The 19,343-nt window shown below is 37.7% G+C and overlaps 1 protein-coding gene across 1 annotated transcript in view; it reads right to left on the reverse strand.

The window, feature by feature from the left end:
- HCN1 (hyperpolarization activated cyclic nucleotide gated potassium channel 1) overlaps positions 1-19,343 on the reverse strand; it is a 241,984-nt gene that overhangs the window by 39,553 nt on the left and 183,088 nt on the right. The window contains exon 5 of the mRNA XM_040977681.1: positions 9,829-9,975. Within this exon, the coding sequence (XP_040833615.1) occupies positions 9,829-9,975 (147 nt within the window). The remainder of the gene's footprint in view (positions 1-9,828; positions 9,976-19,343) is intronic.

A 19,343-nucleotide genomic window follows, 5' to 3' on the forward strand; every position in this document is an offset into this window, starting at 1 on the left:
GGAAAGTGTTTGACCTTTGATTGCTGCATTAATAGCGTTCAAACGAAAATGTTCTACATCTACAAATGGAAAGTTATGATGAAGTAGCTAAAATCAAAGTGGCTGACATGTAATGACTAGATCAGAGCAAGGTAAGTTCTAAGATGCACTGAATCAAACATTTTAATATCTTGTAGTTAGAGTTTTTAAACACATCTATGTTGCTCTGAAGTCATTGTATTTAAACTTTACAATGTGAATGCAAATGAAATTTGAAATTAATTTAGCCTCAGCCCAGTCACACTGCTTTGCCTTCCCAGAACATAGGAACATATTGCTGCATTGAGATGCCATTCAGGTGCAGAGCAAATTCTATAAAACTCTCTGAATGTTCACCCAGGTTCGGTTGTAAAAGAAAGAAAAATGGCAGAAATAAACTTAGAACGTCTTACTCTAAATGAAGGATTTTTTTTATTGGCAAGAATGTTCATTAGAGGATATTTCCTCTCATTCCCAATATGTAGACCCAGGTTCAGACTCAGCGATTGGATTTCTGTAAACTCTAGCACAATTTATCTCCAGCTGTCTGTTTTGTGTATGAGCAAGGTGTATGAATGCTTTTCAGAGTAAGACTTAAAGCCACTCGACGTGATAAAAACTTATTTGCACTGCCAAGTTCAGCAAATGTATGTCCAGAGGCTTCTTGAACAAAAACAAAGACACTGTCCCTCACATGACCACCAGGTGCTACAGCTTCAGAGATAGTGTGACACTGAGAAAGACATTTGAAGAATAACAACTCATTGTTGAGAAGTTGTGAAATGCATGTGAGTACATTTTTGTCTTTAACATATCAGCAACAGAAATGAGCCATGCATAACATTATATGCAGTTGTGAATAAGAACCTAAGGAAATCGGGTCAGGCCATAAAACCAGGCAGGTGCTGGAATGGACATCAAACCCTCATGTCTCTAGCCAGAGTTTTATAAAGCACTGTAAAGAGTCAGGTGTTGGATTTTCCCCTCTAAAACTTTTACACTGAAGCCTCAGAAAGTAACTCTACTAAGAGATATGGCCTTTGAAGAGGTATCTATGAAGTGAAAATGAATCCCTTAGGCTGGGCCAAAATCTAATGACCCTGCTCTCTTAAGAATAAATTTGAACACTACAAAAGACATAAACATAGCAGTCATCTGTAAGCCGAGGAGAGGGTTCACAAGCTTTCAGAGTGCCAAGATTTTGATTTTGGATTTCTAGCTTCTTAAACTGTGAGGAAATAAATATTTATTGGTTAAGCTCCCCATGGTTAGGTTCCATTATGGCAGACCTAGCAAACTGATAGAAAAAAAAAAAACCAGGCTGGTGAAGTCAGTGCCAGCCTTTCCCTGTGAGGCCATGACAGTCTACCCCAGGGCGGGGGGACATACTCTTTTCTCCACAATTTAGAATGCATATAGTGTGTTTTACGCTGGCAATGAACCATATGTGACTTCCTCTGCTGTTTGTATTTTCAGCAAGGGATTATGCATTGTTTCTCCAAGCAGAGAGGAGCCACTTCCTTTGAGGCTGAAAGCCACACATTAAAATTCACCTCCCCTGTTTATCGCTGGATGACTATCACACATACATTAAGAACTCAGTCAATGTGTTTGTCTGTCTCCCCAAATCTGGAGACACAGGAAAAAAAGCAGTAGCATAAAAAAAGTGCGAGTCAATTACTTTCACACTGTTACTGTACCCGAACTCCGATGTCAAGTTCCTAATCTTTTGTTACTTATGCATACTATCGGGAGTATTAGTTCACTTGTAAGATACTGGTATGGCTTTATTTTTTTAAAATATATTTTTATTTTGAATGTTGAATTATGTGGTACAATTTTGTATAGGCTGGGATTTCCCACCCCTCCCCCCCAAATTCCCATCCCCTGTCAGATTTTTTTCCATTTTGTTACAATAGTGTAGTCCTTCATAAGGAATCATGATTCTATCAGTCTCTTAAGTGTACCCGATATTGTTGCTACAGACACTTAATTTCAACTAATCACATTTTTGGAAGGCGGTTAGGAAATCACCAGGGCAGATAATCTGGCACAGTAACTGACATCACCCAGGATGCCCGCAGCTCTCATCAGAGCGTTTGAATCGGAATCCTAACTCTGCTCCAGATTCTGGGAGAAGCAGGTGCATGATGCTGGGTCTCAGTCACTTCCTGGAACACTGGATTCCACTCGGAGTTCCTGGTTCCTGCTTTGCCCAGGCCCTGCTCCTGCAAGCATTTGCAGAATGAACTAGCAATTGGAGGATTTTTTTTTCTTTTCTTCATCTCAAGATTAAAAAAAAATCAGCAAGTACATATTTTTAAAAAATGATTAAGTATTGCATGATATAAATAAGCTTGAAAGTTATATTTTCTTGCATGACGCTGTATGGAACATATTAAAGGTCAGAAGGACACAATTACACTCTCGGCTCGATTCATGTTCTGTGAAAATGAAATATACTGACGTTCTATATTCTACTAGGACACATGATCAGTACCTATTTTCAGCCCAAGGCTCTTCACACTTCATTGTTTAAAAATAGATCAGTTCTGAACTTTGGAGACAAGCTCAGAAGGGCATTAACCTCTTTCTTGACTGTTAAGTTTGCCATTTGCTCTAATCAAATCAGTGTAGGTCTGATCGTGTTAAAAATAGACCTTCTTACTCTGTACACACTCCAACGGGCTCTCATAAGCAGAGGAATATACTTCACTGAATTTTCCTAATTAGTTGTTTTTAAGTGTGCTGCCAGCATTTATTCAACTCCGCATCAGTCTTACAACCAGCACATTTCAATGTCAAGCTTGGTTGCTAAGGTATTGTCCCCAGAAAGTTGACTCTTAAAATAAAGTGAGGATTTATTAGTAGATTGCTTGAGTAAATTCCAAAAGAAATGAGACGTATTGAGAAGGCTCCGTGTCCTTTCGGCACATCAGCCTAACACTGCTCAACTGCTCTGTTTGCATTACTAGTGACAAGCGGTAACTTAACGGTCTATTTCACCGACCATGAGAGCGCTTGCTGTGTTCCAGGTATTTTTGAATATTTTTCTATCTTTTGTTCACTTAATCTTTAAGATGATCCCCTGAAGCAATTATTGTTACCACTTTTCAAGGTGAGTAAAGTAAAACAGATGCTAAGAAAGCAGTCTTGGGGCTGGCAGGGTGGCTGAGCAAGCTAATTCTCCAGCGGCAGCACCAGTATCCCATATGGATTCAGGTTCATGTTCCAGCTGCTTCACTACTGATCCAGTTCTCTGCATATGTACTGGGAAAGCACTACAGCATGGCTCAGTTCCTTTGAGCCCCTGCACCCTCATGGAGACCTGTAAGCAGTTTTTGGCTCTTGGATGCAGACCAGCTCAGTTCTGACTACACTGGCTATTTGTTCAGTGAGTCAGCAGACTGAATGATGCCCCTCTCTCTTTCTGCAAATCTGTTGTTTTTTTCAAATAAAAATAAACAGATCTTTAAAAAATAAAAATAGAAGTCTGAAGTAGTGTATGTACTTAGTTGTGGATCTGGATTTAAATGAAGCTAATGGAATGAAGGCTTTATTGAAAATTCTGATGCCAAGAAGTCCTCAGTTGTAGTTTTGCATTTCTTGTTTGTACATAGCTGAAGCAATACACGTGTTAGCAATTTCACTGACAAAAAAAAATCACAGAAAGGACTGGAGCGCTTCAAGAAAATGAGTAGCCAGGAAAAAACAAAGACACAAACCATTTTCTAAGTGCATGGGAAGAGACAAAGTAGGATCCTGGGGAAACCCAGGAATGGCAATAAGCCACGTAATAATGAGAAAATAAAGATTTCAGATAATCAATATATCAGGAAATACGTTATAATCTAAAATGCCAAGTTTCTCAGTATTTATGTCAAGAATTTTCCTTTATAAATTGCAGGTGCTGATCTACATTCTTTCTCAATTAAGTATGAATGTACTTTTAAAATTGCCTATTTTTAAAAAGACCAACGTAGAGGATCTCCCATCTTCTGTCTCTCACCCAAAATACCTACAATGGTCAGAGAAAGGCTAAAGCAAGGTGTGGGACTCCATTAAAACCGCCCAATTGGTGACAATGATCCGAAAACTAGCTGAGTTCCCTGATGCCTTTCAAGACGCACATTAGCGGGATGCTGGGATCAGGAGCAGAGCTGAGACACAAGCTCAGGTCGTCAAATCCACACACCCCCATCTGGGACGTATGCACTCCACGCGGCATCCTAATCTCTGGGTGATTTGCCTACTACAGTTTTTCAGTGATCCTACAATTACCCGTGGGATTACCAATAATTGTAGCAGAGTTCAGTATGCTTACTCCACAAGAAACAGCACAAAACTTTGTCACTACACACCTGCACCCGGAAATGGTTCATCATTTAGAGACGAAAAACGACAACAATTGTTTTGATAAGCCATGCAATATTCTAGAAGAGTTGGCATGGCAAATGCCTTTGTCCTTTTGGGTTGCTATAGCAAAGTGTTGTAGAACAGATGGCTTAGAAACCACAGAGGCTTACTTGTCATAGTTCTAGAAGCCGGGAAGTTCAATATCAGATGTCATCGAGATGTGATGCATGGTGAGAGTTCAATTCCTGGTTCATCTATGACCACATTTTTGCTCTGTTCTCACATGACAGAAGGAATAAGAATATCACTCTGGGATTTTTTTTTTCCCAAGGATATTTTAAAATTCTGTTCATGTTGTCTCCATATGAAAGACTGACCCAACTTCTACTAAAACTGTGCCTTTAACACATGAATTGGGGTATGGGGCATAAACATTTTGTCTACAGCAGTAGCCTAAAAGAAAAAATGTACTTTCAATGTTATCAATAAATAGCGATTGGAATGATTGTTTACACATCCTTTATATTGGCAATCTACTGAAATACATTCTATGCCCCATTCTGAGCTGCCCTATGGTTCCCTAAATGACTAATTCAGGAATCTGGAGAGAGTGGAAAGAAAGAAGGGAATACAATAATATGAATTATTAGGATGTGCTGGCATATAGTACAGTCACTTAGCACAGCCACAGAGAAATCTAAGGAGAATATCATTTTGTAATATACAAGAATAAATATTGACCACAGTATAACCTACACGGATACTGTTTTTTTTGGAAAGAGCTATTTATCATTCTGAACATTGCTTTTTTCAATCTAAGACAATTGACACCATTTTTATCGACAAAACGTTCTCTCAAAGTGCTAACAATCAATGGTTCTTTGAGGTGACCTGTCAAGAATGTGATCTTCATTGGACAATATAATTCATTTATCCGAGAGTTAATAATTACGCAAGTGCTAACCGAAGGCTTGCTTTCTGCTTCAAGTACACACGTAGAACAATGAACAATGTAAATATTAAGGATAAATTAGACATCAGGGTGCTATGTCCATTTTGAAAACCTAATGTGTGCTAGAGAATGATGCTTGGGAACTAAGGTTGTATGGAAGGAGTGTTTGAGGAGGTGACATTTTTGTTGGTATTTGATTAATAAGATTTAATCATTTATTTGTTTCAAGTGTTCCAAATATCTGTCTCCAACATATCAAGAAGATAAATCACCTAATTTCCACCACAGAGACGAAAATAGGAAACTTTTTAAAAATTAAGTAGTGCTTATGAAACATAAGCAAACTGAATTTATTTTATATGCATGGTGTGAGATATTTGTTAGAGCTTTCAAATGTCATATGATTTTTTTTTTGTCATTTTATAAAATCAGGATGCTTTTTATTTAACGGTATTTAAAACACATTGGAAATATGTAAATAGAAGAATTTTAAATTTCCTTATCATTATATTTTGTATTATTTTAATATATTAAGGCAATATGGCACATTAATATAATCTTTTGAGAATGTGAAGGTGTGCCCCACCCACCACTTTTATAAGTTTCTGATGTTATAGACTTGCAATAGCTTTAATCACTGCTCTTAAGTATGCATTAAGACCTCAAATTATGCAGAATACATTACTTCTGCACAATTATGAATTTTGAATCTCCAGCTACAAGACTAAATGGTTGTTGACCCCAAACTGAATATATGATTAGCAAGGAAGGCATATTCAATCTTGCGTTTAGTCAGAAAATAAATATTAAATTCTCCAGCTTTACCTTGGGAATGTTTCAATTCACTCATTTCACAATTATTTCATCAGTCACCAATGCTGACTATGCGACAGATACTTTCTAGACTCTATAATAACCAGTGACCAAAACACCCTTTTACGTAAGCTTATGATCCATTTCCTCAGTGCAAGAAAATGTTTGAAATGTAGAATTGTGTGTTTTCCTGCTTTAGAGAGTTCTGGTGAATGGCCACTACCACCTGAAGGGAGCTAATGTAGAATATTGCAGTTTGATATACAGAGATGCATTGCCCATTGAGGTTACACAATTTTGCATGGACCGGTGCAGTAGCCTGGCAGCTAAAGTCCTTGTCTTACATGCACCAGGATCCCATACGGACATCGGTACTAATCCTGGTCGCCCTGCTTCCCATCCAGCTCCCTGCTTGTGGTCTGGAAAAACAGTCTAGGATGGTCCAAAGCCTTGGGACCCTGCACCCACATGGGAGACCTGGAAGAAGCTCCAGGCTCATGGCTTCGGATCGGCTCAGCTCTGGTCATTGGGTCTACTTGGGGAACAAAACAGCGGACAGAAGATCTTCCGCTCTGTCTTGCCTCCTCTCTCTCTATATGAATTTCCAATAAAAATAATAAATATTAATTTTGTATTCAAAAAACCCATGTGGCTTTTCACAATCATGCTTTAAATAATAACTTTTATTAACTCTCTCTCATGTCATTTTTTATTCTTTTCTGGTCTGTGCAACAATAAATTTACACATCTTGAACGACTCTGAAGCCAGAGCAGTAAAAACCTAAGGAGCAAAAGAAAGGAGAAATGCTGTTTTCACCCTTTTTATATGTTTTAAACATTTGAACATTCCATGTTTCCAATGCTAGACTCTATTAAGTAGTGTAGTTTCTTTACTCTAGTTTTCACTCAAAAAATCTATTAAAAAAAGACAATTCATTTCATTAAATATTTCATGAGTTCCTAATGTATGCTGGTTACTAGAAATACAGAGATATTAAGCCACGGTTTCTATCCACAAGAAACATTTGGGTAACACATGATAAATACTGTCACACAGTATTTAAAGAAATCTGAAGGAGAGAGAGAGAGATCCTTAAAAGTGCTTAATGGAAAGCAGAGAAGACTCCCGAGGAGAGAGGATGGAAGACGGAGCAGTGTAACACAAGGTGAAGAGGGAATCAGCAGCTTTTCCCCATAAAGATTATGTTCAAAGTACATTATCGTGAAGCATTAATTTTTCAAAGAACAAACAAACATCACCTAAGTTTGAGGCAGACCACGAAGATCTCCTGTTTCATCTTACGGAACTTGGACTTTTCTCCCTCAGGGCATGGAAAGTTACCGTGATGATCTAACAAGACAGTGACATCATCAACTTCTGTTCTATATTTGTACGGTTGCCCTGTGATGGGATGTATTTGTGTCACTGAAATTACAGTCAAAAAGACATTTGCGACTGTACTTCCTAAGTCAAATTATTATAAAATATTGAGGATCTCAGGCATGGAATTTGAATATGGCAGAGAGTAAACTGGCCCTAACTTAGTGACTGAATGAACTAGGAGGTATGTCTGTGGATGTGGGTAACAGTGAAAAGTGGAAGCTTTTCCAGGCATGATAGATTAAAATTACAGTGTGACAAGAGAAATATAATAAATAAGATGAACAATAAAGATTTCTTGTCATCGGGCCTGGAGTGGTGGTCTTGCGGCTAAAGTCCTTGCCTTGAACGTGCCCAGAATCGCATATGGGTGCCAGTTTTCATCCCAGCAGCTCCACTTCCCATCCAGTTCCCTGCCTGTGGCCTGGGAAAGTAGTCGAGGATGGTCCAGAGCCTTGGGACCCTGCACCAGCGTGGGAGACCCGGAGGAAGTTCCAGGGCCCTGGCTTGCGATCTGCGCAGCACGCGGTCACTTGGGGAGTGAATCATCGGACGGAAGATCTTCCTCTCTGTCTCTCCTCCTCTCTGTATATTTGATTTTGCAATAAAAATAAATAAATCTTTTAAAAAAAACTTCGTGTCATCCTCCTTTTACACTGCATTGAGAATATCCCCCACCCCCCACAGAAAACAACTTTCCCAAAAGTTGAAATTTCTCATGATATGTTTTCATGTTTCTTTGTCCTGTGCACTTCCTTTGTTACTGAGGGATTTTGTATCAGGATATTAAACTTCTCTGCCTCTTTGGAATATTTCTTTGGTATTATTTTATCATCCAGCCTTTAGATTTGATCTCCTTCCCGGATTCTACCACTGGGATTATCTTGTCTCCATGCTACCTCTGTAGCCCTGCCTCCTGCAGAGCCTGGCCTGCTTTGTAGTCCAGAGAATCTGAATTTCAAGCAAATTTTGTATTCCAGCCATGGCAAAAAAAAAAAAAACCACCAGATAATTTTGCTAAACTTTTAAAATACAACTGATATATTTCTTTTTTTAAAAATAATGAGAAATACATTTGAAACATATTTTCAAAACATAAAGCTTTATACATTCTAATTTGAAGAATTCAAAGGAAAAATTTTCACTAAGAGTTAGATGTTTAGCTTCTTCATTTCAAAATTCCTAACAGGTAAATGATGTTTAAAATAATACAGAGAAATTTTAGTGGATATACACATTGAAGGGTATTTATAAATATGAAATACATTAGTTGCTTTAAGATTTCAATAATTTGATCAATGATAAATGAATTAGGAGATCAAATAAAATTTAAAAATATAAACTAAATGGCTCTGTTAGAAAACAACATAGCCCAGTTTCCTCTCAAAGAAGGTAAAAATGAAATATTATTTGAACTAAAGTTTTCAACAGATGATACATTTCTGGGAAATATGTGATGCAAGGTTGAGAAACTATAATTGATTTTTGCAAGACAGCAAGTTGCACAATCTGGCTCCAAGCCACTTTGCAACATAGAAGGCAGACATGAAAACGAAAGCTTGTGTTAGAACTGAAGTGAGAATGCAGAAGAGCTAGAACAGGAGCTGGAACAGTCTATGTTTAATTCATTTTTAAAAATAAAAACTATTTTTTTTGCAGTGAAAAAATTATCAGCTTGCCTACATAAAATAAGACTAGTCTGACATAGGTGGTTTAAGGAAAAAATTTTTTTACAGAAAAAAATCAAATACTGGAAGGCAAACCAGGAGGAGAATGTAAACTGTGTATTTGGCTGAGCTTGTCATACTGTAATTTAAACCTCTCTTGATGGCAGAAGAGGATGAAGCAAAGCGGAGGGCATAAGATCAATCTTACAGTATTTGGTAATTAGTTGTACAAGTATTACAAAAGAATGTTCCATTGTAAACTATTTTAGATTCCAAACGACATTGCAGAGTGACTAAACGTTTTACAAAAATATTTTAAATTAGAAACAATTAGTGATGGAAGATAGGGACTTCATTACAAGTTTACCATATTCACATATATCTATAAATAACGAGATCATAAGAAAGAATTTAGATAACAAGCTATGGAAAATAGAATACTTCTGAGAATTGTAATTGGTAGAACAACTCTACATACTTTACCAAAAATCAGTGAAAAGTCTGTGAACAGAAAGAACATAAAAGAAAATCAGGTCAAAAAATTACCATCATATTGGTGTCTGATTCTTCTTTAGAGATTTTCACACGAAAAGAGAAAACAACGTCAAGGGCAAATGCAGACTGAGGGCGCTAAACCTTACCTCTCTCAGAGGGTCATTCAGTTCATTGAGGATGTTTTCCTCATCAAAGATTTTGCCTTGGTATCTATGTTCATAATAATCATGTATCTTCTGACGCATATCAGCCGGTAATTTATGGAAGGACATGTATTGTTCCACTTGCTTATACTGTAAGAAAAGGAAGAAAGAAAATTATAAGACATCATTAGACTGTATGAGAAATTATTCAATACCTTGTGTTATGTGTATTAACATTTGAATATTCAGTAAAAAAATAAAATGGAGAGATTCTGTTGGGCACTTGGTGCTTTGGTTAGCGTGCTTCTTCGGGATGCCACTTCCCCTATTTGGAGAGCCTGGGCTTCAGCCCGATTCACTTCCTGCTCATGTGTACCCCAGAAGACAGCAATAATGTCCTAAGAACTGAGTCCTTGCTATTAAGGTGGGGCACTGTTGTTGGATGCTGGATCCCTGGCTTTGGTCTGATCCAGCCCCGACTGCTGCAGGTACAAGGGGAGTGGACCAATGGAGGCAGATTCCTGTCTCTGGCTTCCAAGTAAATGATAATAATGATAGCAAATGGAATAATTCCTTTTAAGAGAAAGAGAGTCATGTAGTAGGTTCTAATGTATCTGCTTCATGTTGCATACTATACAAAGCATTTTATTTAGGTAACCATTTCCTATAAAGAAATGAGATACCATGGAGAGAAGGCATGGAAGAATTTCAGAGTGACTTAAGAGCATTTATACAAAAAGCCAGTGACTGATATGAGAAAAAAAACACCACAATGCTGTTTCTGCATATGAGTTCTAAAATTAAGTACTCATAATTGGACTCTTCATGTGGAAGAATACTTCCAAATACTGCAAATGTTTTATCTTAGATCTTCTAAGCAAAAGATCAGAACCTAATTAGATTTTGAATCTAGAGACAAGAGAGCTTGGCATCTGTTTGCAAATCATAGATACTTAAGCAACACAGATGCCCTATAAATTACTGAGAACTAAGGGAATCTGTCAGGCTCCTAATTTATACCAGACATAAATCTATTTGTAATTAGAATGTGTGTATGAGATGGAGAGAGAAAGAGAGAGAGAGAGAGAGAGAGAGAGAGAGAGAGAGAGAATTTCTTGTGGTCCACTCCCCACATGTGTGGTCTAAGCTCAAGCCAGAATCTGGAGCTGAAGCCCCATCTGCATCTCCCACGTAGGTAGCAGAGGTTCAAGATTATTCAGCCCTCCTCTGCCTTCCAAGGTCCACCTGCAGGGAACTGGGTAAGAAGCAGTTGGAACTCAAACCTCAAACTTTTGCTCAGATATTGGATGCCAGCATTGTAGGTGGCCACTTATATCTCACTATGCCATAGTGTAGGGCCCATAGGTTGATTCTTCTGATGTAACTGCCTTTTTATGTTTAATTATACTCATGCATGTACGTGCATGAGCAAACACAAACACACATAGAAAGAGAAAGTGTGAATTGTCACCAAGGACCCTATTAAAAGCAAAGACCAATGAAATCATAGTCTGTCTTATACAGTTCCCTTGATGGACTATGTAGACCTTAAAGCTTGGGATGTCTTCCACAGATGTTTCAACACAGTTTGTCATTAAATTACCCTTTGCAGAAACTGAATTAGATACTCAAAAATTATTTTCCATTTACAAATTGTAAATCATAGAATTCGGCACAAATATAGAAGCAGGTGGTGAAACTGAATAAAGATACTGCAGTATGTCTTCCCTAAAATATAACATGCTTGTTGCTTGTGGAAATTTTTGCTGGAAAAAAAAAAGGTTTGAAAAAATCTAGATATTCTGACTCCCTGTGACTAATTATAATTGTCATTGAGCCTGTACACAACTTATAACAAAGTACATTATAAGAATAGAAAATTATTACATTTCTTCATTTTTCCTATATACTTTCATATAGAATTCAACTAGTTTGGACATTCCCTTTGGAGATCAGTATCTTCAAAGAAATGCCATTTTTGGGGGGTGTCTTGCAGGGCCTGGGTCATCTGGCCTGGGACGCTAGGACTGCCTATGAGAACTGGTCTTCCTCAGTATAAAGAGCTGAGTGGTAGATGGCGGGCCTTGGTACACATAGAGGATATGGTAGCCAATCAGGACCTGCACAGGACGTCTGGTACCATAGCAGAGAATGGAGAACAGAGCATATTAGACAATTACCTCAGCCAAACGATGACAGCAAATATCTGGGTTAATGGAGACATCAAGGTTGATCGCGTCAGCCAATGGACATTGGAAGGATTTCCTCATCCATAGATTTGCAAGATAGATAACACTCCAGAGCCATCATATTCACCTGGGCAGAATCCTTGGAGTGAGCACTGCCTCGGGACCCTGGGTTGATATCCCATGGCCATTCCCTATCCCTGGGTACTGAAGCAGTTGGGAGGCTGGGTATGGCTTCTCCCCTGTATCTGCTTCCCCCCAGAAATGGGAAGAATAAATAAAGTTTGGAAACAATGATCACAGCCACTTTTCCCTAACTCACTCTGATCAACTATGTAAGCATCATCTAAAATTAAAAAATACCACTTTCACACAAGATTCCTTTATTTGGTGACCTGCATGTCCCCAGAAAATTTGCCATGTTATAGGTGTGGATTTTATGGCATAGTGGATTAAGCCACCCTTTGGGATAGCTTCATTTTCTTAGTGATGGCTTGAGTCTTGGGATCTTAGCTTCCAAACCAATTCCCTGCTAAATTAGAATAGGTTAAGTACTTGCATTCTAACCGCCTACATGGGATACTTGGATGGAATTTCTGGCACTTGCTTTTGGCCTGGTCAGGCCCTGGATTTTGTGGCCATTTGGAGAGTGAACCAACAGATGGAATTTCTCTCTCTCCCTCTCTCCCTCTCTTTATATATTTCCCTCTATTTATCACATTGCCTTTCAAATAGAAGAACAAGTAAAAATTTAGAAAATCTTATGTATCTATATACTTACCTACACATATCTCGCTACAAAAACTTGATTATAATATAGCATTTTTAGTGTAGGCACCAAACCATCACTATTACTGTGTACATAAGCAGTTTCTAATACATAGTTAAGAAGTTTTAAATTAATTTTCCCTGCAATATTCAAAACTGGCATGTCTCTCTCACCTCAGCGTGCTTTGGTGGCCCACTTCTAGAGACCTGTCATTCAGCCAGCTTGGCTCCTAATGCAGCCGATACCACAGAAAAGAGAGTTCTGTGGCTTTCTTGGCAAGAGTCTATTTTAGCAAGAATCTGGACTAGAAAATTCTACCTTTATTTCTAGATTTCTGCTATATTGGATTTTACTCAAAGCCAAGAAAAAAAAAATAAACAAAAACTCCCAAACAGCAATGGGATATGTGCTGTACAAGTTTAGTGTCTGGAATCCCATTAGCCATCCCCAAGAGTAGTTTCTGCATTAGTGATGGGAGGTTAGCCTACCATGTTTGAGGAGCATGACTTAGCAAATTTAGCGTCAGGCAGAGCTCCTTGGGTGTGCTCTCCCCAAACCAAAAATCAAGATTTCTATCTAGATAATGGCAGTTCAAGCTATAGAGTAAGCACATTCCAACTGCTCCAAGATTGGGACCAGGGAGAGGAAAGGTCCTGGGACCTGTGACACTGACAGCCACCTGTCTTTATGTTCACTGGCTTTGAATTTAACCAAACGCGTCCTCTACACTCTGTGATTGTGGTGAGTTCTGTCAGCTAGTTCAACTCCAAAACCAATAAAGCCCTTTAACAGAACTGCCACCGCTTTGACTCTCATTACCATAAACTAATGGAAGTTCTATCGGTTCTGATCAAATAAACCACTCACCTTTCTATAGGACCTGTAGGCTTCAAGTCATCTCTACTTCCTTTCCTTAACACAGTACTTCTGCAAACCCTGCTTGGTGTAGTCAGAACAGGTGTCTAACTCACACTGAGCTTTTCTTTCTCATCCATACATAGTGGGACTTTGGGGAGCAACACTGCAACTTAGCAGTATTTTAATTACTTGGGGAAAATTGGTTCCTGTGCACAAAGACATATTCACTGAGGAAAAATATATTGAGCCCTTTCTTCATCCCTACACTTGGAAAATTCATCACTGTGTTACATATAAATTTATTCATTTTTCTGGAAAAAAGGGGAGGATTAGTCAAGTGCAATTATTTCCACTCATACACTTCTAGATTTCACTTTTATTTTTGTAAAGATTTATTTTTGTTGGAGAGGCAGAGAATCAGAGACAAAGAGAAAGATCTTTCATCCTTGGGTTCACTCCTCAAATGGCTGTCACTGCCAGAGATGACCCAATATGAAGCCAGGAGCCAGTGGCCCCTTCTGGCCCTCTCTCTAGGGTGCAGGATGCAGCCATCTTCTGTTGATTTTCCTGACCACAAACCAGGAGCTGGATTGGAAGTGGAGCAACTGGAACACGAGCTGATGCCCTAATGAGATGCTGACGTTTGCAGTTGGAAGACTAGCCAGCTGAACCATTATGCCGGGCCTCAATTTCTAAATCTACCATAATCAAGTCTTTGAATGAAATTCCATATTTTTCTCTCAAGGGAGGATTATATCAACTGTTCGAAACAGTACGAAGATCTACAATTTAATTCAGAAAGTTTTAATTTAAATTTTCACTTAAATTTTTAAAATCAGATGATGAAGCTATTTTTTAAATTATGAGAGCAATTGTCATGAAGGTTAACTCCACCAGGCTGTGCACGACTCCTGCTTTTGAGTGAAAATTAAGTGAGTTGGGATGTTTAAATGTGGTATAAATACTTTATGTATTTAGATATATTGTTTATTTCCCACGCCGTATATTTTGTGTGTTAACTTTTCAATGACGAGTTTCATTTTTATTTATGTTGAAACTCAACTGGAAAAACATCTTCAATCTGCAACAAGGAAGCTTTCTAAAACTAATACATTCCCTTCCCGGGCAGTGTAATGTGGTACAGGGCATTAAGGCGTCGCTTGGGATATGCCATTTGCATCCCACAGCTGAGTATAGGTTTGAGTCTGACCTCCTCACATCCAAATCAATTTCCTATTAATGTAAGTAAGAGGCAACACGTGATTTCTCCCAAACTTGGGATATTCAGTGAAGTTCCTATCTCCTGACTTGCTGCAGGTATTCAGGGAGTGAACCAGAAGAAGCGAGATCTTCTTTCCCTCTCTCTGCCCTTCTCAAGTCAATAAAGATAGACATTTACATACTACTTCACGTACTCCCAGTATACTTCTTTCAAATTCCCATTTTTCAAGCTTCTAGTGGTGCATAATAAAATATGCATGTACGTTTTATATATAGAAGTACATTGAAAAGATTAATATTTAAATATCTTTGGTATCATATTTCACCATTTTGGTCAAAATATTTCTTAGCGTTAGTAATGGCTTGACATACTTTTTAAAGTCTCTCCACTTTGTTTTTAATACAACTGTCTTATTTCATTGTTTATGGCTTTCCAAATCTAGAGTAACTGAGTGACTGAGAATACACACAAAGAATAAACATCATCTGGAGAATAATTAAAAGAAAACAGTGAACTAATGACTCATCAGCAAATCACCATAGAGAAGCAGCACATCTGATGAAAAAAAATCTCTAAAAACTGAGCTTTTACACTCTTTCAAGCAGTATGTTTTTTCAAAAGCAAAACAAAAAACAAACAAACAAACAAAAAAACCCCAAAAACATATTCCTTCAGAACCAATGAAAAGTAAGGTTTTTCTTATGTGCACTTTATACAATAAGTTAAATGAATATTATTATCGTACTTTTAAAGTATTATACAAAGTGGTGTTAGGAAGCAATAAGACTGCATTACATTGATGTAAACACAATGAACCAAAATCCATTTCAGACTAAAGTATTGATCAGTTGTCAGTCTCACTATGAAACATATTAAATTTCTGTGTTAACAGGAAAAGCTCTATTATATGACTACTATAATAATATTTGTTAAACACCTACTCAAAGTAGTAAAATGCTATTAAGAAACTGCTAAGTATAGCATTGTGCATTGTGAAAAAGAATGCTTCGATTTTGTTTGTTTCAAGCTAAAAATGGTTCTTGTCAGATTTATATTTGGAGAATACTTTTAATTTATTTCAAAAGAGATACATACAAAACTGTATATATGTTTTTTACATATATATACCAGCAATCAGTATTATGATTTCTAAATGGGACTTTTAATCTGAGCTGGTAAATATCAGTTTATTAGCAAGGCTTGGAATATAATATTCTCAAGAGAAAATTTAGAGAATTATGAAATTTATAAAAGTAAATATGCCTAATTTGCCTAATTCAAGGAGCATGTAACTAGTAATAGTCACCGATTTGTTTAAATTCAATATTTAACTAGTTTTTGGAGTTACACTATCATTATAACTTGCAAAACACATCCCCTGCTCTACTGAGAGAAAAGGAAGGACTTGCTTTGTACCTTAGCATGAATTAACAAGTACTCCGTTAAACACAGAGCCATTCCTTAAAAGAAAATAAAGCAAGCTTGTCAGTGAAAAGTCTTCGCATACTCAACAATAGCTGTTTCTTAAAAGATCAGGGCACAGTTACAAGACCATCTGCTTTAGATAAAACATGAAGACAGGCCAAATTGAGTATGTTAACAAGCAGATAATAAGTTGATTGTTATTTGCTATGCAAAATGTGGAAATGGAATCCAAGAAATCAGTGAGGGAGTCACTGGCTAGCAATGTTGAAAACCAGATGACCGACGAGTTTCCAGTTCAGATCCACTCATCGGTAAAGGAGTCAAGGGTTTACATTATTTCTAATAACCCACATAATTTTTGTTTAATATACTGTAATAGAAGATGAGTAGATTCTGGTTTACAGCAAATATTTTACTGCCGCAAGTTATAAACAATTTCTCCAAACCAACTGTGACTTCAAGATGGGGACACTATTTTTATTTTATTCTTTTTGTCTTTCTGTGTTGAATGAGTTTATGAGAGTTCAATACAAAGTCAGCAAATGAATATTTTTCAGTCTGTTTAGCCAGGAATTACAAAACTATGGAAAACACAGAACTTAGCAAATATTTACTTATGGAAAGGTTGGCTCAGCATACATACACTTAACATAAATTGAAATGGTAGATGATAACAGAATTTGGAAATCACCTTGGCATAAATCCCCCTTCTCTTTCATATCAACATTCACCAATAGAAAGCCTTTTTTTCAACTTCATGAATGAAAATATAATATACATATGTATATACATATGCAAATATATATGCAATATATACATATAAATATGTTGCATATATATTTGCATATTTTTTCCCACTAATGTATGATTCCAACACATATCCGTATTGTTGCATATAACTGTATTTGGGAAAATGTTTCCTTTCGTATACAAATAAGATTCTGAGATAGCTTTAAACTTTTTCATCCTTCATTTTTATGGCTACAAACTTGTTCCAGTTAATCATCATCCTTTATGAGAATTTTTGAAATTGTCTTCTGCTTCCTTGGTTGAGTATTTATAATCTGTTCTTAAATCTGTTTATAGTTTTGTTTTCTACAATCAAAGTCTCGTCATAGCACGCCTTTGTTTAAACCTTCCAAACACTTCAGTCCTAGAATACAAGACAAACTATTTCAATAACTTGTAAGGCCACATACGGAACCTAAGCTAATGTTTCTTCTGCTAATACTATCTTCCTTGCTCACACAGCTTTGACCTGGCTTGAAAGTACAGGAGACAGTATAAGTGATCAAAGATAAGGAAAATGTCATATATTCTTGTACTCCCAGTGTTTCACAGTGATAAGATTTTTTCTAAAGATTCATTTTATTTTTATTGGAAAGTCAGAGTTACATAAAGAAGAGACAGAGAAAGATTTTCCATCCGATGGTTCACTCCTCAAGTGGTCACAATGGCCAGAGCTGTGGTGTTCGGAAAGCAGGAACCAGGAATTTCCTCCGGTTCTCCCACACAGGTGCAGAGTCCCAAGGCTTTGGGCCATACTTGACTGCTTTCCCAGGGCACCAGCAGGGAGCTGGAAGGGAAATGGAGCAACTGGGACACCAACCAGAGTCCATTTGAGATCCCAGCTCATGTAAGGTGAGGATTAACCACTAATGTTGGAGGCTGACATTCAGGTATAGCAGATGAGCCAAGGTCTACAATACTGGCATCTTCCGTGGGCATTGGTTTCAGTTCCAATCCACCTCCCTGCTACTGGCCTGGGAAATCAGAGGATGACCCAAATGGGTGGGCCCCTGCTGCTAATGTGAGACCTGAATGAAACTTCTAGTTCCAAATTTGGCTTGGCTCAGCCCTAGCTGTTACAGCCCCTTGGGGAGTGACCTGACAGATGAAGGATCTCTCTCTCTCTGTCTCTGTGCTGTGTCTCTCCTGGGGACACTGACTTTCTAATACATAATCTTTGGAAAAAAAAAAAAAACAGGAAGTAAGCTCCTCTCATTCCAGGTGCTGCTGGCTGACTACCCAGTGAGAAGTGCAGACAGACTCTGACTTCAGCTTGGCTCACCAGGTCCTGGCCCCGGGCCACTATTCCTTCAGTGGCCAGAGGTCTCCATTTCTAGCAAGCTGCAGCTGTGGCTTCCTGGCCTGGATGGAAAATGTCATATGCTTAGCATGTCTCATATAGCTCTTCTGAGTTTTACGTTTTTGAAGAATGAAAGAAAGCTGAGAGGCTTCAAGTAAATTTTAAAAACTAAACATAATTTGCATAAACATATTAGCATTTTAATTAAAGGACAGGAAGATATTTCTTAATCTTCTGACAAAAACTGAGAATTGGAGATCTGTGCACTCCATAACTAAAACATCACTAGCAGCTTTAAAATGGTGATTCTAAATCATTCTCAACACTTTGTTTTCATGCTTTCCGTGACAAGAGCACACTGAACAACTTCTTCTGGATGACTCATGGTAATGCTTATAAATAACATGTTCTATATTATGTTTCTATCTAGATTATTCCATGCTTCTGGGTTGCATTTTCTTAGGGCTTCCACTTAACTTCACTTCTTATTCCACAGATTCCAGGAGACAGGTTTTTTCAACAAAATTTCCCTGCCATTAGTTGCCTTGAGCCTTTTCTCAGTGGTTTAATGTACTTTCACTGTAACTTTTCAACACCATGGAGATCTGTTTTGCTCAGAATTACCTGCAATCTAATTCTTTGTAGCTTCAGTTGTCACAATGCTCAAAGTGAGAACAAAATTCATGCTTTTCGGCAAAATCAGGATTAAAAATGATACATATAGGTAAGTGAAAGATGCCTCACACCTGTATTTTCACATCTCTTTTTGTAGTACTACAGTTTGCATGTAAAATAAATTGCCTTTGCCTTTCTGACTGGCTTACTTGAGACAGTTGGAAGCCAAGCAGCTGTGTTACTATAATTATTTTGTGCCTCAATAGCTCAAACTCAAAGCTAGTGCAGGATAACTCACAGGAGAGTTTGAGTCTTTGAGATAACTGTTAGCATAACCTCTGAAAGTCACTTCCA

The sequence above is a fragment of the Ochotona curzoniae genome, unplaced genomic scaffold (genome assembly GCF_017591425.1).
Source record: "Ochotona curzoniae isolate NIBS_2020 unplaced genomic scaffold, NIBS_Ocur_1.0 contig_2754, whole genome shotgun sequence".
Taxonomy (NCBI): domain Eukaryota; kingdom Metazoa; phylum Chordata; class Mammalia; order Lagomorpha; family Ochotonidae; genus Ochotona; species Ochotona curzoniae.